Source organism: Oculina patagonica, chromosome 14 (genome assembly GCF_052425735.1).
Source record: "Oculina patagonica isolate OP01 chromosome 14, crgOcupat, whole genome shotgun sequence".
NCBI lineage: Eukaryota > Metazoa > Cnidaria > Anthozoa > Scleractinia > Oculinidae > Oculina > Oculina patagonica.
The window spans coordinates 17,823,264-17,836,450 of record NC_135771.1 but is presented as its reverse complement, the minus strand read 5'-3'; the positions used below and the strand labels follow the sequence as shown (position 1 = coordinate 17,836,450).

General features: G+C 36.5%; 1 protein-coding gene and 2 long non-coding RNA genes across 3 annotated transcripts; 2 read left to right on the top strand and 1 right to left on the bottom strand.

The window, feature by feature from the left end:
- Positions 1-1,147: 1,147 nt before the first annotated feature.
- LOC144638692 (uncharacterized) lies at positions 1,148-2,417 on the top strand. Its single transcript, XR_013567983.1, has 2 exons — positions 1,148-1,838; positions 2,214-2,417. It is a non-coding gene; the product is annotated as an uncharacterized LOC144638692 (long non-coding RNA).
- Positions 2,418-3,152: 735 nt separating this feature from the next.
- LOC144638693 (uncharacterized) lies at positions 3,153-4,933 on the bottom strand. The gene is made up of 2 exons (XR_013567984.1): positions 4,252-4,933; positions 3,153-3,834 (listed from the first exon to the last, which is right to left on the bottom strand). It is a non-coding gene; the product is annotated as an uncharacterized LOC144638693 (long non-coding RNA).
- A 3,354-nt stretch (positions 4,934-8,287) lies between these two features.
- On the top strand, positions 8,288-12,128 carry LOC144638644 (allatostatin-A receptor-like). Its single transcript, XM_078497860.1, has 2 exons — positions 8,288-8,357; positions 10,831-12,128. The coding sequence occupies exon 2, from the start codon at positions 10,835-10,837 to the stop codon at positions 11,804-11,806; it is 972 nt and encodes a 323-aa protein (XP_078353986.1). The 5' UTR covers positions 8,288-8,357; positions 10,831-10,834; the 3' UTR covers positions 11,807-12,128.
- Positions 12,129-13,187: the final 1,059 nt, after the last annotated feature.

The following is a 13,187-nucleotide window of genomic DNA, read 5'->3' as shown; positions in this document are numbered from 1 at the left end:
CCTCCCACCCCAGCATTACAACCAAGCCCGCTGAGCAACCGAATTCGCGAACAGTTGCATTACACTGTACCAAAAGCTTATCACCTGACAGTACGTGTGCTTTATCTTGTCTGCTTTAAGATATCACTGTTGTTGTTGCTGGCTGGAGTACGTACTTGTCATAAAGTGTTAAATCAAGCATTTCCGCATATTCAACCTTTTCCACACCCACCCACCACCCCCTAAAAAAATGTATATGACACAGTATTGCGTGACCAACAGACGGCTCAGTGCAAGATGGGACTGTAAGCGCCGACATCATGCCGTTTAGCGATCAGATGTAATTTTTTTGTGTACTATTAACGAAGCAATACTAACAAACGGCTATGTCGTCGAAGAAGATGCAGTGGTGATGAAATACGCCGAAAGTTGATCAAAGATTGGATTTCAACAACTAAATATGTTGACAGTTGGCGCAGTGAATACGACATACTTACACAAACGAAGCTCAAATTGCTACGAATGACTAGAGCCAGAATCGTGCTTAAGTGGCCTTCGGACCTGCTTTTTACAGCAGATTAAGGTTAGAACATTTCATAATGTTTTTGTGTGTGATTGTTTTGACCCAAAATGGGTTAAGACTTGTGCACGGATTGAAATATTTATGTCATTCATTACTGACCCGTAAGTTCAAAGTTGACCGCCGAAGGTCAAATATTTGCATATTTTACCGAATTCGAGAAGCTCTCACGTCGCTCTTAATCATTTGCCCGGAGAAATTTTTACAGGGATTTATACACCATTCTTCTTACATTCAACCACCAGAAGCTTAAACGTTTTAAAGGTTTCGCACATGGTGAAAATTAATTTTATTTACCAAGTACTTTTACTTCAGTGAATTGTATGCCTTCAAAATTAAATTATTTTGTTTACAAAGAACAACGCAATATTTCCCAAAATCATTTCAGTAGATGTTTAGAGATTGCTAACTATGGTTTGAGTGTTTTAAAAAAGGTAGAGTGATTTATTTTTGCACGCGAGGCCCTCAAACTCGTGCAATAATCATGAATAATTTAGCGCCTCAAATGACGATTTTAACGGATTTTCGTTATTTGCATTTTTCTTTAAAGTAAAAGGATATTCCATCGAAAGAACTATACAGTGATTTATATGGTGGGTGATTACCGTCATAATTAAACTTTGGATTATGTTACTTGTTATTGCATTTTGTTTTACAATAAGTTGCTTGTGTGTTTGAATTTTATGTTGGTTGTATCAATTTTCTGTCAGAATTCAGAAATTTTCGCCTAATCAAATTTTCGGTAACTCTAAACTTTCTAGTCATTTGAATTTTTCAGGTTGTGCCAGTTTTCGGGAACTATTCCAATTTCAGACTGTTTTCCAATGCTTTGCATCTCCGATTCGTTTTTCGTTTCTGGTGTATTTTTTGCCAGTAGTTCGAATTTTCGGACACATTCAATTTTCTGCTAGTAGTTCGAATTTTCGGACACATTCAATTTTCTGCTAGTTCCCGGCGCCATATTGGAATAGTAACCGCGCAGACATGATAGCGAGGCTACCGGTGACCCGTGGCTGAGCGTGAAGAGAGATTACAGTGAGGATTCGGCAATTAGCCCGTGTTTTTTCGCGTTTTTCGGAACATAAGCGAAAGTTTTGATTCTAATAATACTCCTTCGTCATCTTCTAAGATGAATGGAAAATATTGGGCCGCTTTTGGCTGTAAAAAAGGCGAGTAAACTTCTCAGGGGCTATCAGTAGTTTGCGTAACAAAACACAAGGAGATCCAGTGAAGAAATCGCATCCATGGTGTAATCTGATAAGACGCCAGCATGAGCATGGTGAGGACAATTTTCTTCGTCTTTAAAGCAATTTTTCTTTGTACTAATCATTACAAAAAAGGAAATATACACAGCTCTCCTGAGCAAGTCGTTGGGATCAGAAAGAAAGGTTTTTAACATGCAATGTTTACAGAACTTTTGTTTACTTGCTCTCAATCACTGAAGTTGATGTTTAATAATACTTTACATTACACAATGCCCAATTCTTGAAAGTTTTCAGTAAAATAGTTATCCCAAATCAGGAATTATTCTCAATTTTGCAGACTTCTTTTTTATTTTATTTCTGAGTGTGGCAGTTTATTTTATATTGGTTAGAGCTGCTTTTAGGTGAAGTTATAAGCTTGGTTTAAATAAAGTTTTAATATTATCTCATAGGTAAAGAGAAATCCCAGCAACATAGATTGTGAAACATTCTAAAAGGAGTCTGCCAGTTGAAAGAAGCTCAGAAAATCATCTATTCAAGTCAAGAAATGGAAAATAACACAAGCAGAGGGCAATTTTTTAAGAATAAAAAATGTTTTCAGTTGAAATGACTGCATCAGCTACTAAGTTTTGAAATAAATCATTTGCAGTGTTGAATCAAGGTGTTTCAAAAAGCCATTTAACAGTTCCTGTTACTATAAAAAAGTATTGCCAACCCAAACAGTATGGTAAGGATTATTATTATGAGATGCACAAAATGTGGACCATGTATAACTGACAATAATGCTTGCAAGTCTAAAGTTATATTTACAAAAATTGCCTGAGGGAATGATAAAATCATTGCTATACTTTACATGTCCAGGGACAACTGTATTTGTTCTTTGTCCTTGCCTTATTCTGGCCTTAAAGGAATTTTATTGACTATTTTGGAGAGAAAAGGCTTGCTTTTTCAATTTTTTTTTAACACCACATTCTCAGACAAAACAAATTCCACCCCTACACATTGACCTGGTGTGGGAGACGCGGTGGCCAATGGTTAGCGCACTCAACTCCCAGTCGAACGGCCCGGGTTCGAGTCCTGGTGGGGGAGCTGCGTTGTGTTCTTGGCCAAGACACTTTACTCTCAGTGCCTCTCTCCACCCAGGTGTATAAATGGGTAACAGCGAATTTACTGCTGGCATTCCATCCAGGGGGGAGTAGACCTAGTCGCTTAATGCTACGGAAACCGGGATAAGCTCCAGCTGTATGAGCCACTTGGCTCGGACACAGACTTTACCTTACCTTTTACAGATTGACCTGGAGGTTACAACAAGAGAAATTCCTCTTCCCCATTGATGGTAGAGTTTCATATGGACACCGAACTACAGCTAATCTAGCAGAGTTCCATCCAGCTTCATGATGAAGATTTTATTTATTTTTATTTTCTTTACTGTCTTATTTAAACAACACATTCATCTTAAACATTACATAAATATTTTCAATACTACATGCAGGACCTTAAATTTTATAGCTCCCCATTTGAGATAATAAACATTCAGAAAGTGTTTAAAGTATTGACATACTTTCTGGTTTCAGTGTAAAAGATTTATGGGTGGTTAACCCTTTACTGTCAAAGAATGAACAGCCCCAAAACTTTACCAGGTCAATACATACACATGTACACAAAAGGAGATGTAACAGTAATTAAAATTTTTCCCTGAATTTGACCAAATTCTCTCATCTAGAGCTGATAGAAAAGTTGATTTTTAACCTCTTCTGGAGAAATAATACCAAAATGATGGGTTATCACTGATGGACGATTAAACTACCCTGACTGTAATGTGGTTGAGACCAAACTTTGCCTGAAATTCAACCAGTTTAAATTCAATGATGCATTATTCTCTTTGCAGATCAATCAGACTTTTCATCAGGTGATTTAATAGGGTGCAATAATACTCCTGGTTAATGAGAAAAAAGTTTTCCCTTTTCTTTTGCATTTTTATTTCTTGAGTAGATGTTTCTCTGTGCCTTCTTTTAAATAGTGACTTCCTTGTGTGATAATTTCACAATCCATGTTTACTGGGATAGTTTTCACCTATGAGACAATATTGAAAACGGATTTAAACTAAGCTTACAACTTTACCTAAAAGCAACTCTTTGTTATCAATAATCTATTTCTTTTAAATCTTATCAAAATACAATAAGCTTATATCAGACTCAAAATAAATACAGAAATAAAAAAAACCGTAGGCAAAATTGGGAATAATTTCTGAATTGAGATATATATTTAAATGGAGACTTGTCAACAGAAGGGCTTTCCTAGATATAAAATATTATCAAACAACTTCAGTGATTAGAAGCAAGTATAAAACAAAAGTTCTGTAAACATTGCATGTTAAAAACCTTTCTTTCTGATCCCAACGACTTGCTCAGGAGAGCTGTGTATATTTCCTTTTTTGTAATGATTAGTACAAAGAAAAATTGCTTTAAAGACGAAGAAAATTGTCCTCACCATGCTCATGCTGGCGTCTTATCAGATTACACCATGGATGCGATTTCTTCACTGGATCTCCTTGTGTTTTGTTACGCAAACTACTGATAGCCCCTGAGAAGTTTACTCGCCTTTTTTACAGCCAAAAGCGGCCCAATATTTTCCATTCATCTTAGAAGATGACGAAGGAGTATTATTAGAATCAAAACTTTCGCTTATGTTCCGAAAAACGCGAAAAAACACGGGCTAATTGCCGAATCCTCACTGTAATCTCTCTTCACGCTCAGCCACGGGTCACCGGTAGCCTCGCTATCATGTCTGCGCGGTTACTATTCCAATATGGCGCCGGGAACTAGCAGAAAATTGAATGTGTCCGAAAATTCGAACTACTAGCAGAAAATTGAATGTGTCCGAAAATTCGAACTACTGGCAAAAAATACACCAGAAACGAAAAACGAATCGGAGATGCAAAGCATTGGAAAACAGTCTGAAATTGGAATAGTTCCCGAAAACTGGCACAACCTGAAAAATTCAAATGACTAGAAAGTTTAGAGTTACCGAAAATTTGATTAGGCGAAAATTTCTGAATTCTGACAGAAAATTGATACAACCAACATAAAATTCAAACACACAAGCAACTTATTGTAAAACAAAATGCAATAACAAGTAACATAATCCAAAGTTTAATTATGACGGTAATCACCCACCATAGATTTAAGTTTTACCCTAGCCTACCTAACTTTAAAGTATGAAAGAAATCGAAGTTCCATCCTCTTGCCAGGCAATGTTGGATTCTTAGCGACCGGCATTCTTAATAACACATTCTCTTGTAAAGTATGTGAAACGATTTTGAGCATTTAACGGTGGAAAACTTTGAAGTAAATGTTCACTGCTGTTTAAGGCTAAAGAAAAGGCATATGTACATGTCTTCAGCGGGAAAAAAACTGTGCTAGAAAAACACACACACACACGTCTAAATTCTCTTTGAATATATTTTTAAGTAAGAAGATATCGCAACTGTACATCAGCAGCTGTATAAATATTACAATTATAATGATAAAAGCGGATCAAAGATGTTTCAGGATTAAGAAGCTAATGTATTCAGTTTATAATTGAAGCATTAGCTATTAGTACACACAGTCACCGTGTTCTTTTGGAAGTCCACGAATTTTAATTGGTTTTCAATTGTTTTCTAAATAACAGTTCAACTACTTATGAGCGAATAGTCAACGAGAAGCAGCATGAACATTTATCGAACATTTCAGCCAAACCTCAAGAATAATTTTCACTTTGAAGAGAAATACGCCCGGGATCATGTTCATGTTCACTAGGTTAGGAAATGTATTATTAGGAATTATTTATTAGGAAATGTACTTCATTACCTTAGGAAGGTAAGGTAATGAAGTCCTAAAGTCCTAAGGTAATGAAGTACATTTCCTAATAAATAATTCCTAATAATACATTTCCTAACCTAGTGAACATGAACATGATCACTAGGTTAGGAAATGTATTATTAGGAATTATTTATTAGGAGATGTACTTCATTACCTTAGGAAATTCATTTCATAAGGTAATGAAGTACATTTCCTAATAAATAATTCTTAATAATAGGAGCAGAAAGGGGGTGGGTCATCAGTTTTTGAGCCCTCGAAAAGGGGTGGGTTATGATATTTTGATCTACACATAGGGGGTGGGTCATCTTATTTATTCACTGAAAATCAACTATTATAGTTCCAAGAAAGTTGTATTCATTAGTTCAAAAAATTGATAAATTTCTCCATGTGTCAGAAGTTTTAAATGAATTTCTAGCGATTTTTAAAGGCCCAAATATAAATATTTCCCGGGGGAGCATGCCCCCTGACCCCCCTAGAGGGAGCGAGATCATAACATCAGTTTTGCCTGTCTCTCACCTGCATAGATTCACGCTTGGCTTTAGGCCTTTTAATACCAGTAAACTCTTTAGTAAAACACTTTGCAAATATTATGAATGATGGACAGTGGTTGTAGTTTCTATCATTAATTTCTGTATAAAAATATGAACTCTTCAATAATTGATTATGAATTAATATTACAAACAGATTCAGTTTTTTGCATATGATTTCCCCATGGACTTTACACACAAATTTTTGGGAAACTTACAAAAGGCTAGTATAAGAAGTAATAAATTCATCCTTCTTTGGTGTGTTGAGAACAGCAGGGTCCATCAGAGAAAATGTCTATGTAGGGAATTTCACTTTAAAAGCTGAAGTCAAATCAAAAACCTTCAACCCCTAACTGATGATTAAATAAATGATTGGTCACTTGATTTTTTTTTTAGCAAAGGGGGTGGGTCATGTAATTTTCAACCCCCTATCAGGGGTGGGTCAGTCAGTTTTGAGCCAGAAAGAAGGGGTGGGTCACAAATTTTCGAGCCACCACTTTTCCAATTGCTCCGGCCCACCCCCCCCCCCCCCCGGTACTTATTGACCAGTCCCTAATCGCACGTAATTTTAGGCGTCGGTGGAAATCCACCTTAATTTCTGTCTTCCTGCCAGACTTACTGGCGCCCATTCTCAATTCTGCAGCGATTAGTCACTATTTACTAAATTGACATCCCGTTGCTTCGTACATCCGGACTCAGTTCTTGCCGTAACTTAGAAATTTATAACGATTTTGATTCTGATATTTAACAATCAACATTGCATGCAATTGTCCTTGTAAACAAAATAGAACGGATATTTAAATTGCTTTCACCGTGCTAGAAATTTGCTTATTCTCTCTTCACATAAATAAACATAATTTTAATGGGATTCAAATGAATGTTTCCAATAATTACAGATTACGTACTAGCGATTACATTTGAGCTTCCTTTGAGCTTGATTGAGCCCCGTAGAGCTTGTTTAACCCCTTTGAGCCTCCGTAAAGCTTGTTTGAGCAAGTTCAGGGTCCCTTTAATCTTCCTTGAGTGTGTTTGGGCTCCTTTTGCTTTGCGCCTCTGAACTCGATTGGTCTTTACAGTAACTCACAAATCTGTGACAAATTTGACTGCAATGTTTGAGAATTAATATTTTCATGCATTATAATCATATCCGTGTAAACAAACTAGAATGGATGTTAAAACTGATTTCACCATTATTTAAATAAACATAAAGTTTACATTAAATGTACCTTTCTCTAACCACAGACTATTAATTTTTGCCATAATAAACGAGAAAATTTTCTTTATGGAAGTTGGTTTGCGTTGATTTTTAGGTCGGCTAGAACATCTTCACGTAAGACAGTAACGAAAAATCATTTACAAAATTCCCCACAAAATATTCTCTTTAAGTCAACCTTTTTTTCCAATCAAGCAAGCAGCGCCAATTCTGCTTTAAAAAATAATCAAAGGCGGTCAAGTGTTTCACTATCTTGTCGATCATTCTGCTAGAATGACAATTTCCATTTTACAGTAATAATATGCATGAGATGTTGACAGAGTTTTGTCTTCCAGTAAATGGCAAACTAAATGGTAAAAGTAAATATTAAGCATCTAGTCGCTTGCCCTGTCTTGTCAGCTTAAAAACCTCGGAATGTAAATGTCTGCTCAGGCTGAATACCATATCCTGTGCGTTGGCTTTATTGTATTTCAGTTGGGGAACAGTTCTGGCTGTAATAATATATATTCTAAATTGATGCAGGAAAGTTACATGAGAACAGATGCAAGATGGCTTAATCTTCCTTAAGTGGAATGGTTTCATATTTCGCTTGCGTTTCACTCAGTTATAGATCGAGTTTTTTGTTCGTACAAAAGGAATCTCATTTAAAACTAACGAGCCAAGTGTGCCACATCTACTAAAAAAGAAGATCAAAGGCGATCGAATATTTTAATATGTTGTCGGTCATTCTGCAAGAGTGATCTCAAATTTACACTAACAATATCTAATGCATAGGATGTAAAGTTTTGTCTTTCAGTTAATGGAAAATTAAATAGTCATAGTAAATTAGCATCTAGTCGCTTGTCTAAGCAGTTTAAGAACCGCGGAATGTCAGAGCTCCGTGCCATTCTGACTGATGCTGTTGCATGGCTTAAACTATTTAATTTGTTAACGTTGGTGAACGTTTGGTCTGTGGTTCTATATATTCTAAATCAGTGATACAGCCAAGTTAAGGTAGGAATAGGTTCAACATGAAATATTTAATCTTACTTTAAAATATATGAATCGAAACATTTAAAGTGGAATCGTTTTAAATTTCGAATGCGTTTCACTCAGTCATTGATCGATTTTTCTGTACCTACAAAAGGAATCTTATTTATAATGGAGACTTTTTTTATCAATCTTTTTGTAATGCGAAGGTTATAACTTTGACTGGTTTTGCTATGCTGTTCGTGATTCTTGCCATGTTCGGTGAAGGAACATTATCAAAATGATGCGAACTCTAAATCTCCGTTTGTTTTGTCGGTAAAAAGTCAAACCATGATCGTCAAATACGTGCTTGTTTCAAGTAGCAAATGCTGAAAATGTCCCCTTGTTCGGCAAACGGTTTCTCGTGACTTCAAGTTTACTATATTAATGCGATTTACCTTTGGATAGCAAATCGATGGCAACTTCTAAATCTTGGCTCATTTGGTCATTGAACCATTTCCTTATTCTCTCTTAATTTCGCGATTTCGTGATTTTTTTTCAAAATCGCGAAATTTAATACTCGCAAAATGTAAGACACGCGAAAACTCAAATCGCAAAATTTAATACCGTTTATAATATCAATATTAAAGATAATAAAATTTAATTGCTTTATTACAGTTATTTCAACATGTCTCAGCTTCATGTTTTGGCTTAATTTTCTTCATCAGTTATCTTCCTCTGCATCACTCTCACTGTCCGAACTGTGCTCTGCAGTTAAGTTCTTCTAAATCTCGCTTATGCAGGCGTAGATGTACTATCGGGTATTAAGACTGTGGAATGTTTTATGCTTTGTTATGTTCAGCCTGTTTTGTTTGCTTTTTTTTAGGATGTAAAGTCTGTCCGAGCCTAAGTGGCCCATAGAGCCGGAGCTTATCTCGGTTTCCGTAGCATTAAGCGACTAGGAGTATTGCTACTCCCCCTGGATGGGATGCTAGTCCATCGCAGGGTTACCCCCCAGCAGTAAATTCGCCGGTACCCATTTATACACCTGGGTGGAGAGAGGCACTATGAGAGTAAAGCGTCTTGCCCAAGAACACAACGCAGCGCCCCGGCCAGGCCTCGAACCCGGGCCGTTCGACTCGGAGTCGAGCACGCTAACCATTAGGCCACCGCGTCTCTTTTTTACGATGACGATCGTATTAATAATGTTGTTACAGTTCTGAGGTCAAAGCTATTGAATAGAAAAAAATCGCGAAATTTTGTACTCTCTTATACTACCTTCCTCTCAAAATCGCGAAATTTTATACTCGCGAAATTTAGTGAGAATAAGGTACAGTGGAACCTCGATTTAACGAACGATTTTCTTCAGCCCGTCCAAAGGTACAGTAAAATGTATGGAACAGGACCTCGATATAACGAACCTCGATATAACGAAATCCTCGTTATAACGAACACAATCCAGAGACCCAACGTAAAATGTACCTCGATATAACGAAAAAATGTCAACACGCGACAAAAGATGAATGTAAACAGACCAACAAAGATGAAAATCCTTTAATCCTGTAACAAGAGAACAAGTACAAGTACAGTATGCTCTTACTATGTGCATATATTAGACATTATACAGATGTTATTTTCAGAAATCGTCAATATCCGAAAATGCTGGGTTCGTAGTGCAGCGTAAAATTGTTAAAAATTGATTAACTATACCTCGATATTACGAATATTTTGGTTGTTTTTCCGAGAATTCGTTATATCGAGGTTTTCGATATAACGAACCCTCGATATAACGAACAATTTTTCCCAGTCCATTGGCACTTCGTTAAATCGAGGTTCCACTGTAGTAGCACATTTCCGAAATGAACAGAGAAGTTGCACAATAATTTGCAAGTACAGTTGAACCCCTATTAAGCGGCCACCCTCGGGGAAATGGCAACTGGCCGCTTAATAGGGGTTTGTCAGAAATTAGCATAAGGTCTTTTTAAAAGGTAACATTATTTCAATACAAAATAAGGTTAAAAGGAATAACGGAATCACAGGAAGACGACAATAAACCTGTGTTTGAATGATTTTATCGGCCGTCACGGTCTGAGATTGTTGGAAATTAATTTAAATATCGTTTATTACATTCTTATTGGCCGCTAAATAGAGGTAAAAACAATAGAAGAACGCTCATCGGGGCGGCATAAAGGTGGCCGCAGCCGCTTAATAGGGGTGGCCGCTTAAAAGAGGTTATATTTACAGTATTTTACTGACAATATTTTCGGGTCTTTAGTAACTGGCCGCTTGATAGTGGTTGGCCGCTTAATGGGTGGCCGCTTAATAGGGGTTCGACTGTATACTGTAATTAGAAACATTTTGCGTTCAAGGATCTTTGTCAATATTATTCTTTGCATTTACATTTGGTTTAGCTTAAAAATGATCAAATAAATAAAATCCAATTAAATAGTGCAATAATTTAATAAATGACACAATTCATAAATCGACATTATATTTATAAGAAAAATTCTCCCAACAGGAAGATGGCATCCACAGAAAACATCTTATTTACCGTCATGTACGCCATAACGTTCCTTGTATCCTTGGTGGGAAACACTCTTCTCATCTACATCGTGTGGAAGAAACCTAACGTGCGATCACTGACCAGCTTCATGTTTGTCAACATGGCCGTGGCAGATTTACTGGTCACATTGGTTGTGATTCCTTACACCGTTTCAGATTTTTACATGGTGGGCGTGTGGCCGATGTCTGGGGTCCTTGGAGAAATCACTTGTAGAACAGTGCTATTCGTCGCTTTTTTCACAATAAGTACATCTATTCTATGTCTGACCTTCATGGCGGTTGACAGGTTCTATGCAGTCGTTTATCCATTTCAACGCCTTCTTTGGTTCCGAAGACCAAAAGTCCTGACACCGGTTGTCTGGATTCTGCCAATGGTTTTGATGTGTATCGTTCCAGTTTTTGTCGACTTGTCTGCCGAAAACTCGAAATATAAGTGTGGAGCCTTCTTTTCCATCTTGGGAGACCCATCGATAGCCATTCCCGGGATCTACATTTACTTTTTCGTGATCAATTATCTGTTTCCTGTAAGTATCATTTCCATTCTGTACACCATAACTGCACGCAAGTTATGGTTCCATGTTGCGCCAGGGGATGGCTTGAGCCAAAACCACCAGCAACAGGAAATCACCAAGAGGAAAGTGGTTCGAATGCTCATCATCGTCTTCACTACGTTTGCTGTCTGCTGGCTTCCAGGGCAGATCTATCAGCTGTATGTGGCGATTACAGAATGGGAGAAAGATTTACGCAATGTATCGGTTGCCTGCTATTGGTTTGGCTACAATAACAGTGCTATTAACCCATGGTTGTACGTTGGCATGAACAGCAAGATGTACAAAGCGTTTACCAGGATGATCGGGAAGAGAACGGAGGACAATGAGATGAGGCCTAGAGCAATAAACGAAACCCAACAGACCCAAGACACACATTTGTGAATAAGAGAACGGTTTGTAGCCAGGAGTATCAGTATTTCGTCTGTTGTAATCGTCCAAGTACATGTAAGGGCACTTCTGAAAGGGACCTAGAGTCTGGATAGAGTGTAACTAAGAGCTGAGAATTGGTCAAAATTTTAACTGTTAGTTGAAAAATGATCACATTTTTAGTTTTCTAGTTCGGACTCAATTGAACATACCTTTATTGACTGTAATGATTCTGCAATCTTTTATTCACAAATTTTATCTTGGTTTAATCATTGTCAAGATACTGCGATCATTTTATCCAATAAACAAATTGCTCTTCATGACATATCGCATCTGTCTGAAGGGCTTTCCAGTCCCATAAATCGCAGATTAGACTTCCTCATCATCTTGGCCAAACAATATATCTATGCTTCTAAACGTCTTGAGAAAAAACTCTCTGTCAATGAATTCGTGAGTAAAGTCACTGTTCAATGGAAATTAGAAAACTGCTCTCATTTTCAAACAATGACTGAATAACTTTCTCCGGGTATCTTATTGCACAATTAATAAGAAATAGATAACTTTGCTCGCACTATAAAAAAAAAATTAAGAATAATAACAAAGTTGTAATATGTTCAAATATTAATCTAATGCATAGCCCTCATATTACTTTATTTCCTGCGTATATTTCCCTTTATTTGTCTTTGTATTACTTTGTATATATTACATGACAAGTGTAAAATAAGTGTAAGTTATTTTATTTTAAGTTTTGTATGCAATTGGTCTGTAAGTAGCTGTATTGTTTACTTTTTTGTGATGTATTTTTTTGTGTGTGTGTGTTGCAATAATAAAAAATTTCATAAAACCAAAAAAAAAAAAAAAAAATTCTTTAAAATCGAAAAATTCTTAGTTAGATCCTTAGGGGCCGGCAATTGCACCAGCGCGTCGATGAGCACAAGAACGCATCGTCATCAATTGGAAAACATTATCGCGAGGAACACGCTTTGGCCCCTAACGATCTAACAAAGAATTTTTCGATTTTAAAGAAATGTAAAACGAAGTTTGATTGTCTTATTTTTGAAATGTTTTTTATCCACGAACTGAGACCCAGTCTCAATGTACAGTCTGACTCTATACGTGCGAAAGTTTTTAAATAATATTTATTTATAGGCTTTTCATGCCTTTTATTGTTTTTAGCAACTACGTTGTAAATTATTTTTACTTACATTTTTACATATTTTTACTTCATTAATATTTCTCACACATTTTTACCTCTTTGTAGCTATATATATCTATGCAAATTTTATTTCTTACACTTAGCTTGATAATGACCGAAGATCGGTCGAAACGTCGCTTATTTTTACCGTTAACTTTTATTGTGAAATGTTTTAAAAAACCCTTATTGATAAGGATTAAT

Excerpts from the sequence above, each read along its gene's own strand:
- LOC144638644 (XM_078497860.1), top strand. The coding sequence starts at position 10,835 with ATGGCATCCACAGAAAACATCTTATTTACCGTCATGTACGCCATAACG.